Source organism: Eschscholzia californica, unplaced genomic scaffold, assembly GCF_041429995.1.
Source record: "Eschscholzia californica isolate CP2 unplaced genomic scaffold, dmEscCali1.0.p SCAF_3, whole genome shotgun sequence".
Taxonomy (NCBI): domain Eukaryota; kingdom Viridiplantae; phylum Streptophyta; class Magnoliopsida; order Ranunculales; family Papaveraceae; genus Eschscholzia; species Eschscholzia californica.
Window position 1 is genome coordinate 8,605,706 of NW_028238420.1, and position 18,054 is coordinate 8,623,759.

The following is an 18,054-nucleotide window of genomic DNA, read 5'->3' on the forward strand; positions in this document are numbered from 1 at the left end:
TTTCATGGAGATTTGTAGAGCAATTGATTCTCAATTAAATGGTATTGCTTTAATCAAAGGGTTAGAAAATTTATCTATTAAAAACCAATTCAAGATAAATTTAAGAAACTTTATATTGGTTGTGTTTGGGACAATCATATTAGAAGTAAATCTGAAACTATCCAAGATGGAGTTATCAACAATATCCCTCCTGATGAATTTGGAAAAGGGAATCAAACTGATGAAGTAGATGACCCATTTAGATCTTCTTCATCTTCTCAATGAACACGAAAAGCTATCAGCCAATTAAAGATAGAAAATTTGAAGAGGTAGTAGCAAATCGAAAGTAGGACTAAATCTATTACCACAAGTACTCAAAACAGTACTCCCTCCGTCTCATTTTGTTTGACCTTTTGGGAGATCCAACTTATTAAGGATTTTCATTTATTGCTACCTAACTAAATGTATTTTCCTATATTACCCATATTTACTTTAGAGTATTACAATGAAAACTACATTGGAACTAGTGTAGAACCAATAGAAATTTTTTTATTAGTATTAAAAGTAAGGGTAGATCGGGAAACATCAATAAAACTAGTAATAAATGAGTCTTATTTCAAGTAAGTGGACAAACATTTTGGGACTTCCTCAAAAGGAATAACTCCCAAACAAAATGGGATAGAGGGAGTAACAATTTAAAACAAAACTTGATTGTAATTTTTGTAAAATATTCAACGCTAGGTATTACAAAATCAGATTACACAAAAAAAAAGTAATGTTGACCCAAATGGAGGAAAATTTTCATCATCATCTACCGTCGTCGTCTTGATGAGTGATCACAATGACAGTTGATTCATCAGGCCTTTGTTGTTTCTCTCTAATCTACACAGTTCTTTCACTTTCTCTCTCCAACTTCTATTTCTCTCTCTACACTATGTTTTTAGTTTCAAGCAATGACGGGCAGCTCGTGGATTTATTTAACTTGGGTTCACTGTTTAGGTTGGGTTAAGTAAATTAGAGGGTAAAATAGTATTTCTACTTTCATGAGTTTTGAAAATGTTATATTCAACAAAAAGGGAGTCCAAAGTGCACTACTGGAAAAAGGTAGTCCAAACAACAAGTCAATTATAAGAAAGGGGGTCCAAACAACAAATCTCCCATTACTTTTCTCTCTCCCGCCTTTTTAGTCAAAAGTAAGTTCGTATATGTGTCATCTTTCGTCTTTTTGTCCAAATCGTGAGACGGTTTAATTAGGGTGGCCAATACGTGGACAATCCTTTTTCTTATATGGACAACTATCTTATGTGGACAACCAAAATAATTAATTCTTTTATATGGACACCAGTTTTTAAGGAGACAACTCTCTAGTATTTTCACTCAAGTCCTCTTAGAATAAGATGTATTATTTTAACACCTCCCTCTTTTCCCATAAACCCAAGTAAGATTGGTCTTCTTCTACTACTTCATCTTCATCATCAACCCAAAATTCTAGAGAGAGAATTTTTTTGGAGAAGATTATGACATCAAAGAAAGGGAAGAGAATTGTTGAAGGATATTCCTAACCAGAAATATCAGATCTAAAAATCCTAAACCCGTTAAACTTTTAAAACCTAGAAATCAAAAATTTCAAAACCCTAGATTTTTTTTTACAAACAAGTAGAGTTGCTCGTGCTTCGTGGAAAATCGACAAAATACGAGAGATCTTAATTTTTGAGTTTTTGTAAAAAAAAAAAAAAAATCTGACATGCCAATTTCGTAGATTTCCTACGAAAATTTGGCAAGACAGAAGGAAACTTGCCACGAAAATCTCTGCATATTTTCGTGGATTTCCCACGAAATTCTGGAAATTTCTTTTTCACTTCGATTTTTTGCCTTGAAATCGTATTGTATTCTTTCACACCCATCTAGGGTTTGATTAAAACCCATCTAGTGTTTGATAATAAACAAAGGGAAGTAGTAGAAACTATAGTTCACTAAAAAACAAAGAAAAGTGATAGAAACTATAGTTTACTAAAAAATAAGGGAAGTGGAGATTGATGAGTTTTATCTTCTTCGTTCATCTAGGGTTTGATTTAAAAACAAAAGGAAGTGGTAGAACTATAGTTTACTTTTAGTAGCAGTACAAGAATAAGAATAAGACTAAGAAGAAGGAAGAAGAAGAAGACGATGATGAAGATGATGAAGAAGATGATGAAGAAGAAGACAACTTAGGTTTTCAATTTTGAACTATTGTTTTGTTAATGGTCCAAAAGTTAGTAACTGTTAGTATTTAAGACTTTATGGAGTTGTCCCCTTATTAAATCAAAGTCAACTAAGTCAAGCATAATTGACTCATACCGGGACAAAAAATAGTTGTCCATATAAATAAAGAAGCATTTGTCCACGTATTGGCCACCTTAATTAGAGAGTCCAAAAAGGAGGGCTATCCAGACTTACTGTTTTTTTAGGTCACGTAGAAATCATGAATTAATAGATCAAGAACGTTAAAGGAGGTTTTTCTCTCTCTTTAAAGTTTCAAAAAGTAGTGAAGTGCAACTCTCCAAGAATATTTTAATTGATTTGTTTTTTGGTCATTTAGTCCACATAGGACAGACGGTTCAACACTTCAACTCATGGTTGAACTAGACGGTCCATCTGTCTAGACTTATTCCCATTAGGGGCGGCTTGATCTTTGCCGGCGACACAAATTAAATAGTCGTTAGTAGTAGTCTCCCCCCACCCCCCACACCCATTCTTTTTAGTTTGTAGAGAGAGAAATTAGAAGAGAGGGAGATATGGAGGAAGGTTTGTTGTTGAAGAAGGAAGATAGAAGATTGACATGGGGGATATTTGGAGAGGAGGTGAAGAAGGTGGGTTATATAGCTGGTCCCATGTTTGCAGTCAATTTATCTCAATATCTACAACAAGTCATCTCAATGATGATGGTTGGTCACTTGGGTGAACTTTCTCTCTCTAGCACTGCTATTGCTTCTTCTCTCACTGCTGTTACTGGTTTCAGTCTCATGGTAAGTAAACCTCCTAATAAATCCTCAATCTCCTCTTTTTTTTAATTCAATTTCATATCCACACTCATTCTGTGACTCTGATTTGGTTACTAATTTCTAACTCAATTTTCTACATTAAAACCAGTTAGGAATGGCAAGTGGACTGGAAACTTTATGTGGACAAGCTTATGGAGCGAAACAATATCGAAAACTCGGAGTTCATACTTACAGTGCAATAGTTTGTCTTACTATGGTTTGTGTCCCTATCTCTTTGTTATGGGTTTCAATGGGGAAACTACTCAGTTTGATAGGACAAGACCCTGAAATCTCTCGTGAAGCTGGAAAATATACAATGTGGTTGATCCCTGCATTATTCGCTTATGCAACTCTCCAATCGCTAATGAGATTTCTCCAGTCTCAGAGTTTGATCATGCCCATGCTATTAAGTTCCTCTGCCACTTTATGTCTGTTTTTACCGACTTGTTGGATTTTAGTTTACAAAACCGATTTGGGTAGTATTGGAGCTGCGCTTGCCATAGGCATATCTTATTGGGTAAATGTGATCATTCTTGGGTTATATGTCAAGTATTCACCTTCATGTGAAAGAACTCGTGTTCCACTAACAAAAGAGGCATTTGAAGGAATTACCAAATTCTTACGCCTTGCACTTCCTTCTGCTATAATGATTTGGTAAATTTTTCTTTTCGGTTCTCAGGAAAAGTTTTTTCTTTTTCCTTTAAATTTTAGGTCCCTAATAGTTTCTTTCCTCTGCATGGTTGTAGTCTTGAATGGTGGTCGTTTGAACTACTTATCCTTCTATCTGGGATTTTACCTAATCCAAAGCTTGAAACATCAGTGCTCTCCATATGGTATACCATTTTATTTAGTTTCCGGAGATGCTTCAAATCTTTTCGTTTCAAAATACCATCACATTATTTATCTTATTTATTACAGCCTCACAACCATCGCAATGCTCTACACGATACCATACGGAGTCGGTGGTGCTGTAAGGTTTGCTTTCAACCTCATTATCAGTTTATCATTTTCAAACACCATATGTAATACACAAATTTCCAATTGATGGCTGAAATAGAAGCTCGTACATACCGAAACAAGGATTAACCCAATTATTTCGTCTCGCAATTCTTTTCAAGTCAGAGGCTGGTAAATCTAGCTTCAGTTCAATCATTTTTAATATGCATGTGAATGTTAAGTTCTGTCTGGATATTTAACGGTGGATATGATTCAACAACATACATTTTCGTTATGCAGTACTCGAGTTTCTAATGAATTAGGAGCTGGTAAGCCACAAGCTGCCCGTTTAGCAGTTTGTGTTGTGATGGTCATTTCAGTTATTGAGACAGTAACTGTAAGCTCGATACTTTTTGTTTCTCGGCGGATCATGGGTTATGCTTACAGCAATGAGAAGGAAGTTGTAGATTACGTTACGGAAATGGTTCCACTGATCTGTGTCTCAGTCATCATGGACAGCCTACAAGGTGTTCTCTCAGGTTAGTGCCATTTTCTATCGGGGTAAGGGAGTTAATAATTAAGACCCACATTACCTTTTGCACACCAGCCTAGCGATACCCCGAATTACCAACAAAAACCGTTAGATCAGAAGCGACATTTGAGAACTTTAAAAACAAAAAGTGATTTCTTTTGCCTTTCGATGTACTCGTTTTAGGTGTGGCTAGAGGATGTGGATGGCAGCATATAGGTGCCTATGTGAACCTTGGAGCATTCTACCTTGCTGGAATTCCTATAGCTGCTTTGTTGGGTTTTCGTCTACATTTTGGAGGGAGGGGCCTCTGGATTGGAATACTGACTGGTTCTACTATACAAACTGTTTTGCTTGCTCTAATAACAAGTTGCACAAATTGGGAAAAACAGGTCCGTATACTATTTAATATGAACGCGACACTGGTGATAATTGAACGTATGTATGAAACTTACATTGGCAAGCTTCTTACTATCAAATGTTGTGCGAAGTAGTTGTAAGTGTATCCCATCGGATGACCTTAATATTCGTATATTTCTCTTATTATCTCATGAAGTTCGATGTCAACGGGCAGTAAGCACTCGGGACTCTATTTTACCTTTTTCAACATGAAGGCCATTGAACCTCAATTATTCGCTCAACTGTTGCTCATTTTTCAAGTTCGATAGTAATTAACATTTTCATTTTAATCTGTTAGGCAATGAAGGCAAGGGAGAGGACACTCGAAGGAGAAGTTCCGATAGAGAATTAATTGAAATGAGTAACTATTAAGGTACACCACAATTACACGCAAATGGATAGAGCATCCAATCCAACTACGAAGTCAACAACTGATTGATATTACAGGGATTCTTGTTTATCTTTATGTACATTCTTTATGTATTTCTACATATACTAGTTTAACCTATATATACTTGTACTCACTTCAATAATCAATATATTGAGAAACTTATTTCTTCATTTCTCTATCCCTTGATTTCTCTTTTTAATCTTCTCCCTCTCATACCATTTTGCATTGTAACAATAAAATGATTCAATTATTCTCCGATTTCTCCTTTTTAATCTTCTCCCGGTTATTGGTGCCCCCATATTCCAGAAAGTGGTTAAAAGTGTTTCTGCTAAAAACAGACGCTCCTACTTTTTTTCAACTTAACTTCGGTGGACTCGAGCGGTTTTGGTTACAAAATCAACTTAAGTCCACCAACCCCAACGGAGCCAAGAATTATTGAATACAACTTAAATCGGTGTACTCGGGACGATTTTCGTTACAAATTTCAGCCTAAGTCCACTAAATTCAACTCCTATTTCAAACTCTAAAACATTAGTGTTGAATTCGCTAGACCTTAGGCCAGAATTTGTAACAAACTTCTGTCCGAGTTCACCCTCAAGACATTGGAGCTGAAATTCAGCGAAAGTTTAACAAAATTTAGTCCGAGACCACCGATTTGAAGGCGCCTATAATCAAATACACTCTGAACTAGATTTACCAAGTCATAGCCTCATAGGGGTGAGAAGGCGCCAATAACACTTACAGGAGGCGTCTTTATAACTTCCATTTTGTGCCCGGCGGCAATCAGGAGGACCATAAAGATCGCTTAATTTTGTTCCCGCACATTTCTTCATAGGAAACACTTTTCTCTTTCCTTTCCCATCCCTCCAAAGAAATCCCTAATTCTCAAGAAACTGAAATCGTTTTAATTGCCATTACCCCCACCCAAGAAGCTTGTCTCATGATAAATTCTTTTCTCATCTGAATCCCAGGGTTACATAATAGTTTGCACTAAAGAGTACCAATTAGGGTTTGATACACATATAATACCAAGATGAAAGGAGAGAAGCCAGCACAAAAAGCACTATTTCTCCTCAGAAGCAGACTTTGTAACCCTAATTTTGTATTCTCCGCTTTCTCTAATACTCCAGACAGTAATTACATGTCTCTCTCTCTTTCTCTACACCATGTGTTTCTTCATTCATTGTTTATTTGCTTGTTAAACCAAATTTACTTGGGTAACTGATTGATCTAAGATTTTGGTTTTGTAGAAAATTAAAATTTATACTCTCCAACTCAGTCATGGAGTCTTGCAATAACTCGATCCTACTTCTTGGACCTCGTGGTTGTGGGAAAATTGCTGTAAGGGTTTATTCCGCTGTTTAAAAGCGGTCTCAAATCACCATTTCCATTTGATATATGATGTTCTTGATTGATTATGTCATAACTGACTGTTAAGCTTGTGGTCGTCCGACTCAAAACCAATTGACAATGAGTTGAGAGCACCTAGACATTGTCGCCCTTCTCCCATGTGGGACTATTCTTACACAGACCTTGTCATTTTATAGATTCACAAAAAAAATAATCATTGTGAACTCACCTTTTTATACCATATATTGAGTATGAACGACATTCCTTTGCTACCCCAGAGAAGTTCTTATTAACTGTCATATAGATGAGGATTGGACGTTCCTATTGGGTTATAAGAAAATTTGTTTTTGTGATTTCAGGTGTTGGAACTCGTTCTCAAAGATTTACAGGATGAGCATCCTGAGACCATTTCAGTGGTAAAGTTTCTTAGGAGTTTTTCAGCCCAAAGGGTTATTGACGTTTAATAGTTTATATTGAGAAATAAGTCTCAACATCAGTTGTTTTTTCTTTTGTTTTTGTTTTTTTTGAAACTTTGACCTAATATTAAAAAACGTAATTGGTGATTGAATTATACTTTACTTCAGGTCAGATTGAATGGGATACTGCACAGCGATGACAATTTTGCGCTCAAGGTCATTTTTTTAGCCTTCTCTTCCTACATTATGTTTGAGGCTGATATTGCTGTTATGTTACTTTGCTTTTCCAGCCGAAAAAGTAGTTAACGAACTAGACCATGTTGATTTAAATGTCTGCTTGCCTATCTGCAGCGAACTCTCGATGCGAGTTAAGAAAGTAAATAGTTTAATTCCAAGCTGCCGGCAAAAGAAAAATTTGCACAGATTTAGGAAAGAGAGATTGTTTCCCTAAAGTGGGATTCAGTCCTCCTACACTCAATATTGGTTAAACACAAGTTTTAGTACATTGAGATGATCTTCTGGTAGAGGTCCAAGGGCTTTGATATTGCACATGGAAAATAGATTAAACATTATAAACTACTGAAATGATGCTTGAGTTGAGAATTACCTCCTCAAGCATTCTTGCGCTTTTAGACACATCCTTTGAAGGTCTTTTCATTAATCAATTCCTACTAATGTGAAGTTCTATGGAATATAAATTACGTTTTAGGAAGTTGTCTGTTTTATGTTCAGCTTTGGTCAGTAAAATTGTCCCTGCCCCACGTGTTTAGTTTTTAACATGTGATTTGTAATACAGGAAATAGCTAGACAACTTTGCTTGGAGCATCAATTGTTATTCTCGAAAGTGGTACGGACAAACTTCCTCTGGTCATTATGTTGCATTTTGAGTACAAGAATGTAAACTCTTAACTTCTGGGATTATTTATGCTTTTCTAGGCCTCATCAGATGATAATTCTCAGTTCATGATAGCGATGTTGAGGTAGTTGAGGTTTTTTCTCTTATGGTGTTCAGTAGAAAATTATAGTCTTTCAAGCACATCGCATAAATGTGCATTTACTTGTCCTTTTCAGTTTCAAGATTGTTACCAACTTCGTTTTGTGGTTATTACTCATTTATTATTTCTTGTCTCTTTAGGGAGTGTGGATTAGCTCATCGGACTGTCATATTTGTGTTGGACGAGTTCCATCTCTTTACTCAGGTAAGCCGAATATATGCAAATTACTTTCTAGTTCTCCCTGCTGTTGTTGAACTCCAAATGATTGACCTACAACATAGTTCTTTTCTGAAAACTAAACTCTATTTTGACATTAGTGGACAAAATGATGTAGAGGAATTGGCCGAGAAATACATGGATGAAATAGAAGCGGCTAAATTCAAAGGTGACAGACTAAAACGGCCAAAACCGAAGCTACGGGTGTCGGAATTGGACGAAATTTTGAGGGATGGTGCGAAATAGCGTTCCGGTCATTCGTTGTCGCTTCGCCACAACGGACCCACTTTGAGGGGCAAATTCCATCGTTTAGGGCCTCAAAACGAACTTTTACTAGTTTTTTTCTATTTTTGGAATTGTTATCAGTTTAGGATTACTGCTATTCTAGTATTTTATTTTATTAGGAGTTGCTATTGGAGTTTGACCAAGATTAGGAAACCCTAGGTCTATATAAAGAGGGCTTAGAAGTTGTTTCAGTCATTCATTCAATCAATAAAATTCAGTATTTTAGTATTTTTGTTATCAATTTCGGTTCTATAGTCTTTAGACGAAGATCTAAGACTCTTTTATTAGTTTTCCGCTGCGTCAGTTGGCATCAAGAGCGAGGTTTCTCCTGGCTTAATGGCAGAAGACGATGCAAGAAACACCAACCTCGACGAAGAACGAGGTATTGATGCTGTTTGGGTAGCCATTGACGGTTTGAATCATCGACTAGACCGATTGGTGGAGATGATTAACAACCTTAATGTCAATGCACACCCTAGGCAACCTATTAACAGGGAACGTGTTGAGGGATTCGCCCACAACCATGCTGTTAATAGACACGAAGGAAGAGCACCACCAATCCATCAATATGCTAATAACCAAGGAGACGAAGGCAACAATTATCAAAACCACATATACCCACGTAGAGACTATGATGAATATAAAATCAAGGCAGAAATACCAATCTTTAATGGCTATTTACCGATCGAAGAGTTCCTTGATTGGATACATGAGGTTGAACGACAAGTCGATATTTCTTTTACTGTTCCTAGCGAGCAGATGGTGAAGATTATTGCATGTAGACTCAAGGGTAGTGCTGCTGTTTGGTGGGATCAGTTGCAACGTCAAAGAGTGGGACAAGGAATGGCTCCCGTCCATAACTGGCCGTCCATGAAAAAAATCCTGAGAGAGAGATTCGTACCCCCTGATTATCAACAACACTTGTTTAGGACCTACCAGAATTGTAGACAAGGGTTGCGTTCGGTGGGTGAGTACTTCGAAGAATTTTCAAGATTGGCCCAGAGAAATAGCATGGAAAACGTGACAGAATCAGATAATGTTCTAGTGGATCGTTTTCTGAACGGACTAAAATTTAGTCTGAGAGAAAAGATTGGAATAGTTACTGTTTGGACTATTCAGGATGCATACAACCTAGCACTGAAGGCTGAAGCTTGGGAGAAAGATCGTCGGAATTCTGGTTTTCGTAGAGAAGAACAACCCCGACTAAATACTGAACGAGGCAAAGGAACTCTCGGGGAAAACACTGAAATCCAAAGAAGTGCACCAAAGGCCAATCCCAGTAATACTAATCAGAGACCCCCGACGAACACAGGAACCAACCCAAATCCGTATGCAAAATTCCGTGGTACTAAGTGTTACTCTTGTCAAGAAATTGGTCACACATCCAGCAATTGCCCTCAAGGACGGAATAGGAGGACAGTGAATGTCATAGACGAGAATGGGGAAGAAAAGGTACCTGAAGAAGACGGAGAGAATGGTGAAGAATACGATGGTTATGAGTATGCCGAAGAAGAAGGTGAACGGGTAGCTTGCATGATTCCTCCTGATTTACTCACGCCAATGAAGGAAGATCGTAGTCAACGGAGAAAGATCTTCCGATCTGAATGTACCATCAAAGGGAAGGTGTGTTCGTTAATTATTGACTCCGCAAGTTTCGAGAATTTTATTTCGAGAAAACTTGTTGAGTATCTACAGTTACCCGTAGAGGACAACCCCTCACCATATAACATTGGTTGGATAGAGCCCGGGCATGTTAAGAAAATAGTCAAATCGTGTCGAGTTCCTATCTCTATCGGAAAGTACTACAAACAAGAAGTCGTATGTGATGTAACAGATATGGATGCTAGTCATATCCTCCTCGGACGACCATGGCAATGGGATACCGATTGTACATTCAGAGGGCGAGCCAACACTTATACATTCGACTGGCAGGGACACAAAATTCTCATGGTGCCCCATGGAAGTAAGGTTAAAAGTATTTCACCTACCCCCCCACCTAAAGAAACTTTTCTTACTTTGAGCAGGTCAGAGGACGAAGTCTTTGCTGATGTAAAGGAGGCGCAAGGAGTTTATGCCATAGTCGTTAAAGCAGCAGTAGAAGAAGGAGCCCCTAAACCGCCAATCCAAATTCCAGAACCGGCAAAGAAAATATTAGGAGAGTTTCAGGAAATCATTGCTGAAGATTTACCTGAAAAGTTAGCACCTCTTAGAAACGTTCAACATCATATCGATTTCATCCCGGGAGCAAGCTTACCTAACATGCGCCATTACCGTATGAGTCCGAAGAAAGATGAGATTTTAAAAGAGAAGATTGAAGAGTTACTCAGCAAAGGGTTCATCCGTCCAAGCATGAGTCCTTGTGCTGTCCCCGCTTTGTTGATTCCAAAAAAAGATGGAAGTTGGAGAATGTGTGTGGACAGTCGAGCTATCAACAAAATAACTGTCAAGTACCGTTTTCCAATCCCGCGACTAGATGATATGTTGGATAAATTAGAAGGATCCCAAATCTTTTCTAAAATTGATTTGAGGAGTGGATATCATCAAATCAGAATCCGACCAGGAGATGAATGGAAGACGGCGTTCAAAAGTAAAGATGGGCTATATGAATGGTTGGTCATGCCCTTCGGCCTTAGCAATGCTCCCAGCACCTTTATGCGTGTAATGAACCAGGTACTAGAACCTTGTATTACTGGAAAATTCGTTGTTGTTTATTTCGATGATATCCTTATTTTCAGTAAAACTGAGGAGGAACACCTAGTCCACCTCCGAAAGGTATTAATAGTTCTGCAGGAGAATGAATTACACCTGAATCTGAAGAAGTGTACCTTCCTCACACCTAGTCTCATATTTCTGGGCTTTGTAATAAGTTCAGAAGGAATTCATGTAGACAACGAGAAGGTACAAGCTATCCAGGAGTGGCCGACTCCTAGGACAGTCACTGAAGTTCGCAGTTTTCATGGCTTAGCCACTTTTTATCGAAGATTTATTCGGGATTTCAGCACTATCATGGCACCCATCACTGAGTGCATGAAGAAAGGAAAGTTTGAATGGGGGATTGAAGCTGACAAAGCCTTTTCCATTATTAAGCAGAAATTATGCAATGCACCGGTCTTAGCTTTACCCAACTTTGATAAACCATTCGAAGTTGAGTGTGATGCTAGTGGGGTGGGAATTGGAGCAGTCTTATCACAAGAAAAGCGACCTGTAGCCTTCTTTAGTGAGAAATTGAATGAAGCCCGACAAAAGTGGAGTACTTATGATCAAGAGTTTTATGCAGTAGTTCGAGCATTACAACGTTGGGAGGTATATCTGTACCAAAACGAGTTTGTCTTGTACTCAGACCATCAGGCCCTAAAGTTCATCAACAGTCAGAAGCAAGTAGACAAGATGCACATCAGGTGGGCCACTTTTATTCAAAAATTCAACTTTGTTATTAGGCACAAATCTGGAGCAACAAATAGAGTCGCTGACGCCCTTAGTAGGCGTGCCACACTGTTGGTAACGTTAACACAAGAAGTTGTGGGTTTTGAAGTACTAAAGGAATTGTACGAAGACGATGACGACTTCAAAGAAATTTGGGCAAAGTGTAAGGAGGGTCAACCAGTGTCAAATTACCTTATTTCGGAGGGCTATTTATTTAAGGGCAGCAGCTTATGTATTCCCAAAACATCCTTAAGGGAAAGTTTGATCCGCGAGTTACACGCTAGTGGATTAGACGCACATCTCGGAAGAGATAAAACCGTTCTTAGTTTATCCAGTCGATATTTTTGGCCAAAGTTGAAGAGAGATGTGGGGAATTACGTTCAAAAGTGCTATGTCTGTCAAGTTTCAAAGGGACAGGCGCAAAATACGGGTCTTTACATGCCCCTCCCCATTCCAGCAACTATTTGGGAGGACTTATCCATGGACTTTGTGTTAGGACTTCCTCGAACACAAAGGGGAGTAGACTCGGTTTTTGTGGTTGTTGACAGGTTTTCGAAGATGGTTCACTTTATTCCGTGTAGGAAGACTTCGGATGCTACCCATATAGCAAAATTATTTTTTCGTGAAGTAGTCAAGCTACATGGAGTACCTAAATCGATTACTTCTGATCGGGATTCAAAGTTTCTTAGCCATTTTTGGGTCACTTTGTGGAAGATGTTTGGCACTTCTTTAAATAGAAGTACTACAGCTCATCCCCAAACAGATGGACAGACGGAGGTGACAAATCGAACTTTAGGTAACATGATTCGATGTATCTGTGGAGATAAACCCAAGCAATGGGATCATGCATTACCTCAAGCAGAATTCGCCTACAACAACACAGTGCATAGTGCTACTGGAAGAACTCCATTTTCTGTCGTTTACATGAAAGCTCCTAATCACCCTGTGGATCTAGCGAGGTTACCTAAAGGAATAGGAGTTAGTATAGCAGCAGAAAACATGGCAGAACAAATTCAAACAATGCACGACGAAGTGAGACTTCGTCTCGAGGAGACTAATGCCAAGAACAAAGCAGCTGCCGATAAACATCGTCGGAAGAAGGTATATGAAGTGGGTGAGGAAGTGATGATCTTCCTACGAAAAGAACGTGTTCCCGCAGGCACCTATAATAAGTTGAAACCTAAAAAGTATGGTCCGTTCAAGATTCTGAAGAAAATCAATGACAATGCTTATGTGGTGGATCTTCCTGAAGACATGGGAATTTCAAATACCTTCAATGTTGCTGATATCTATACCTTCTACCCAGATGTACCACTTTATCCTAACCATAACTCGAGGTCGAGTTCTTTTCAAGTGGAGGAGACTGATGTAGAGGAATTGGCCGAGAAATACATGGATGAAATAGAAGCGGCTAAATTCAAAGGTGACAGACTAAAACGGCCAAAACCGAAGCTACGGGTGTCGGAATTGGACGAAATTTTGAGGGATGGTGCGAAATAGCGTTCCGGTCATTCGTTGTCGCTTCGCCACAACGGACCCACTTTGAGGGGCAAATTCCATCGTTTAGGGCCTCAAAACGAACTTTTACTAGTTTTTTTCTATTTTTGGAATTGTTATCAGTTTAGGATTACTGCTATTCTAGTATTTTATTTTATTAGGAGTTGCTAATTTCGGTTCTATAGTCTTTAGACGAAGATCTAAGACTCTTTTATTAGTTTTCCGCTGCGTCACAAAAGTAAAATATAGTTATGCAATTACATATTTTAATGAAGGCATTACTTCCCCACCTTCCGATTCCTTTCAGGGAAAGCAACGACTGCTCTACTGCTTGCTAGATGCAATGCAATCTGTTATGTCACAAGCTGTGGTCATTGGAGCCAGTTGCCGCTTGGTAAAACCTTCAAACTTCTTTTATCTTTCTTTATTTTGTTCGAACCATGATTGGTTACCAGCTACAGGTTGCTACTGCTGCTGATAAGCTTATTGGTCGAGCTACTGCAGACGTTCAAACTTCTCTCCTTCCCCAGTGTTGGGTTCATTCTAGGTGCAACTATTGGATGGAGAGATCTCGCTGACTAGGGAAATAATATTGAGGACTTTGAACTGGCTTATCGTGAAGAAAGCTGGTTGATTACTCTATTAGGTTAACAAACTTGATAATTGGTATTTGACACATCTTAGTAACCATAAATATAGCATAGATAATGGGAGAGTGAGTGAGACACCATATCTGTATTCTCTGTTATCTGCCAATGGAGCTCCTGCAGACGTTCAAACTTCTCTCCTTCCCCAGTGTTGGGTTCATTCTAGGTGCAACTATTGGATGGAGAGATCTCGCTGACTAGGAAAATAAAATTGAAGACTTTGAACTGGCTTATCGTGAAGAAAGCTGGTTGATTACTTGATTAGGTTAACAAACTTGATAATTGGTATTATAGTCTGCCATTCGACACATCTTAGTAACCATAAAGATAGCATAGATAATGGGAGAGTGAGTGAGACACCATATCTGTATTCTCTGTTATCTGCCAATGGAGTTTAGCCCACATACCTGAAGATGCCTCCTTTGCAACTACCATCAAGTAGAAAATTAGAAAACAATTCTTAACTATCAAAAATCGTAAAATTGAATCACTTCTTTCAATTTCTCCCTAAGGTAATATATTACAAATTTCTTGCAGGATGCTGACCAGCTCTTAGAAAAGAGAGTTAGATCTCGTTTTTCACATAGGAAGCTATTGTTTCTTCCTCCCTCTAAAGGTGACTTACAGAGGTGAGGGTTTATGTGATCTTCTGACCCTACTATTGGTACTTCAGAGTTTTTCACGTTAGTTCAGAAACTTGCTCTAATTTGATGTCTGTTAACTGATTGTGTAGATTGTTGGAGCACATATTGTCATTGCCAGAAGATTCAAGTTTTCCTTGTGATTATGTAGCTGAGTTCAATAAGAAGATTAATGTATCCTTTTGAAATTCTTTATGCATTCCGTACTTTCTTAATGGTTGCGCAAAATGTAATTTTTTGAAATTCACGGGAAATTTTTATCTATTTAGAGTTGTATCTAGGTCAAATCTATACATAATTTTCTTCAAATAGGCTAAAATTGCATGGTAATGGCATTCAGATCTTCAAAAATGGAAAACACTACAGTAGAGAGAAACGACGGTTATGTTCGAAATTTAAGAACTGAGGTGTTAAAAAGAGCAAATTCTAAATAGTAAAGTACAACTTGTAGCTGTTAGGTCAGTAATATTTTCCTTTATAGTTCCAAAAGATCAACATTATGTTCAAATTTTGTGCACTTTGCATTACTTTTAGGGTTTAGCACATTCATTCGGGCGTATATTTAGTCGGGAATCTCAGGATGCTTCTTATGGAGATATACAAAGCTTCTAGGTATTCCAACTTTTGCTAGAAATAGCTCATCTTCTTCCCTTGTGAACCTCAATTGTCTGTTTCAACGTTGTTTCTTGATTGTCTAAATGTTATTTAATGTTTTTCTCTATAACCCTGTTTGTTTCCCTTTATTAATTCTCTGAGTTAATTTTATTCCGTAAGGCCCTTTTTTCTGATTCTTTGTACAATGTACTTTTTCTTTTCTATGAATGGCCTAAAATAACCTTAACTTCTTACTGACTGACGTCAATGAATAGATCTTTTTTGTGGAATTTGTGAAGGCCTTAACGTCTATAGAACATATTAGGAGACCATAAGTTCGAAGGGATTCTTGCTACGTTGGCTGATGCTGATTCCAGTGTCAATAACTTATTGAGTTTTATGTAAGTCCGAGAGAAACTAATCCATTTTACTGCATCTAAATGTTTTAGAATCTTGTTCTTTTGCCCATAGATACTTGTTTTCTGTTTCTACCTCCCTGTTATTAAAAGTGCGATTGTGTGGCCAGATTCCGAGCTATATGTTATATGGATATGGAATCGGGATTCCTTTCTCTTGAGAACTTCAAAACTGCAAGTCTGAGCATGCAGAGGCAGCCTAAGCTTGAAAGTCTACAAGGTTTTTTTTAACTTGAACTATTCCCTGATGTTATATCTCCACATCTGCAATCCTTAATTTCTTATTACTGGATTTAACTAATCTGTACTTTTTTTCCTTCTAACTTTGTTTCTTCAGAGATTGCTCTACAGATTCTTTTGCTGTATCTACTGATTTTTCTTTCTGCATCACATCCGACTCCTCTACCCATCACTTTTATTCCTCTTATTCCTACAACAAACATGTTCTCATTTTTCTTTCTGCCTAAAGTGTGAACGTGAAATTTCTGAAAACAATAAACTGCACTAAAAATGTAATCTGAAGTGTTCAATTTCTACTTGAATGTTTAAATTTTATCCATGGAAACGTCGTTCGATGCTAGAAATCCTGAAGTTATTACCTTCCACCCTTAATTAAAAAACCCATGATTAAGACAACGAAACTAGCTCAAGAGAGCCTGTTACTAGTTCCTCCATTGTTGGGCACTATCCAGCAATTTCCTTGTGGTTTAGTTGGAGTATGTTTGTATCTTTGTTTTCCAACTGAGAATGCACTTAGTGTTACTTGTAGAGTTTGTAGCAGACTAGCAGTAGAGCTGTTCTTTTGTTCTTCAATTGTACAAATTCTAATTGAATTTGGGAATTGTTCGAGCAGATTGTTCTGTTTTAGAACTTTATATTCTGGTATGCATGAAGAGGCTGGAATCTAAAGAACAGACCACATATAACTTCAATTCTGTCATGAAAGGTAACATTTTTAGGTAGTAGACATAATCTTATTTCATGATTATTTCATTATCAGTCTTCCGATATTAATACAATCTAAAATGTTGCAGAGTACAAAGAGATTCATGATTCTTTTAAGACATCTGATTATTATGCCCGGAATGTTTGCTTAAGGGTGAGTACTGTACTAGTTAGCTGTTTCTTTCATACTTACCCTTCTGCCCAATTTTCAAAACTATGTTATGTGCATCTTGCAGGCCTTTGAGCACCTTCTTCAGCGAGAGTTAATCTCTTTCGTAGACGTAAGGGGACAAAATCAGGCTATTGAATTTCGTTCTGTGAAGCTACTGGTCTCATCCCATCAGCTTCATCAGGGATTAAAATCAAATCCGTCCACTCCTGTAAGTGCTTCTGATATATTCGCACGTAATTGTCGAAAAACTCATGCATTTCTATCATGCCCTTGCGTTCATATTTCACCTCTCCGTCTAGTCTTAAAGTTGATGCTGGAGATTCTTTTTGGCAGGCTCTACTTAACAAATTAGTATCATCATGAAAGTCGGAAAATGAGAAGGCTCAAATTTTCACTCGGCTTGGAGCCTCCAATACTAGGGTAATTCTTTTGCATTTAGATGAATGAGATAAAAATACAATGTAAGTACTTTTATCTTGTATAACTCTTTAGTTGAGATACCAGGATTCGAATCTTTTTTTGCTGAGCAACAATTGAACTTTTCTCATGTATTAAAGTAAGCTGAAAATTGAAATGGTTTTTATGTTCTATTTGGGACAGTTTAACATATGAAAGTGATATCTATTCTAACCTGAATTGACATTCTTTTTAATGGACTAGAAACTCGAAAGTGATTGACAATGACTTGATTAGCTAGATGTGGATCTTACAACAATACTAGGGGTTTCACCTACTTACTGATAATTCCCTTTTTTTTTTTTTTAAAGAATGAATACGAAGATTAGATTATATAGTTTCATCTCATCATTGGCAATTTATATACTAATGGTGTGTTTGGTTGCAGGATTCCTAAATAGGATTCCTATCAAAAGTGGGATTTGGTAGGAATCATGAATCCTTGGTCTGTTTGGCTACCAATAATCTTAGGACTCTTGAATCCTAAGAGCATCCCCAATGGCTCAGGAGATCACCAAATTCTGGTGATCTCCTGAGAAATCCTCACCCAACGGCACAGCAGATTGCTAATAATCTGCTGTGCCGTGAACAGTAACTTACTGTTCCCTCTCACCAAAATGGTGAGAGGTGGGGCAGGGGTATTTTCATCCCTCTTTGGTCCCTTTTTGTTCTTTCCTTTACTTTTTGAACTCATTTTATATTTCATTTTAATCTTGAAAGTGTTTTTTATTTTGTGTTTGGTCCGAT

At 37.7% G+C, this 18,054-nt stretch overlaps 2 protein-coding genes across 4 annotated transcripts; both read left to right on the plus strand.

Annotated features, from left to right (window-relative positions):
• The first annotated feature begins 2,383 nt into the window (after nucleotides 1–2,383).
• Nucleotides 2,384–5,424, plus strand: LOC147548185 (protein DETOXIFICATION 14-like). Of its 3 annotated transcripts, XM_086669408.1 has the most exons (7): nucleotides 2,384–2,984; nucleotides 3,109–3,653; nucleotides 3,746–3,832; nucleotides 3,918–3,974; nucleotides 4,236–4,474; nucleotides 4,651–4,856; nucleotides 5,162–5,424. In XM_086669408.1, the coding sequence occupies exons 1-7, from the start codon at nucleotides 2,754–2,756 to the stop codon at nucleotides 5,213–5,215; spliced, it is 1,419 nt and encodes a 472-aa protein (XP_086525534.1). In that variant the 5' UTR covers nucleotides 2,384–2,753; the 3' UTR covers nucleotides 5,216–5,424. The 3 variants fall into 3 exon arrangements, with proteins under 3 accessions (XP_086525534.1, XP_086525535.1, XP_086525533.1); XM_086669409.1 differs by lacking the exon at nucleotides 4,651–4,856; XM_086669407.1 differs by lacking the exon at nucleotides 5,162–5,424 and having other exon boundaries at nucleotides 4,651–5,037.
• Nucleotides 5,425–6,020: 596 nt separating this feature from the next.
• Nucleotides 6,021–17,484, plus strand: ORC4 (origin recognition complex subunit 4). Its single transcript, XM_086669410.1, has 16 exons — nucleotides 6,021–6,397; nucleotides 6,505–6,595; nucleotides 6,964–7,020; nucleotides 7,189–7,236; nucleotides 7,817–7,867; nucleotides 7,957–8,000; nucleotides 8,156–8,219; nucleotides 13,744–13,830; nucleotides 14,621–14,712; nucleotides 14,817–14,898; nucleotides 15,634–15,719; nucleotides 15,845–15,954; nucleotides 16,588–16,680; nucleotides 16,769–16,833; nucleotides 16,916–17,059; nucleotides 17,185–17,484. The coding sequence occupies exons 1-16, from the start codon at nucleotides 6,288–6,290 to the stop codon at nucleotides 17,212–17,214; spliced, it is 1,254 nt and encodes a 417-aa protein (XP_086525536.1). The 5' UTR covers nucleotides 6,021–6,287; the 3' UTR covers nucleotides 17,215–17,484.
• The last annotated feature ends 570 nt before the right edge of the window (nucleotides 17,485–18,054 follow it).

What these genes read in the sequence shown, in the direction of transcription:
- LOC147548185 (XM_086669407.1), top strand. Translation starts at nt 2,754, where the DNA reads ATGGAGGAAGGTTTGTTGTTGAAGAAGGAAGATAGAAGATTGACATGG. An exon ending in CCTTCTGCTATAATGATTTG is followed by an intron (nt 3,654 to 3,745) that starts GTAAATTTTTCT and finishes GCATGGTTGTAG; the next exon opens with TCTTGAATGGTGGTCGTTTG. An exon ending in ACATCAGTGCTCTCCATATG is followed by an intron (nt 3,833 to 3,917) that starts GTATACCATTTT and finishes TATTTATTACAG; the next exon opens with CCTCACAACCATCGCAATGC.
- ORC4 (XM_086669410.1), top strand. Translation starts at nt 6,288, where the DNA reads ATGAAAGGAGAGAAGCCAGCACAAAAAGCACTATTTCTCCTCAGAAGC. An exon ending in TCTAAAGGTGACTTACAGAG is followed by an intron (nt 14,713 to 14,816) that starts GTGAGGGTTTAT and finishes CTGATTGTGTAG; the next exon opens with ATTGTTGGAGCACATATTGT. An exon ending in CCCGGAATGTTTGCTTAAGG is followed by an intron (nt 16,834 to 16,915) that starts GTGAGTACTGTA and finishes TGCATCTTGCAG; the next exon opens with GCCTTTGAGCACCTTCTTCA.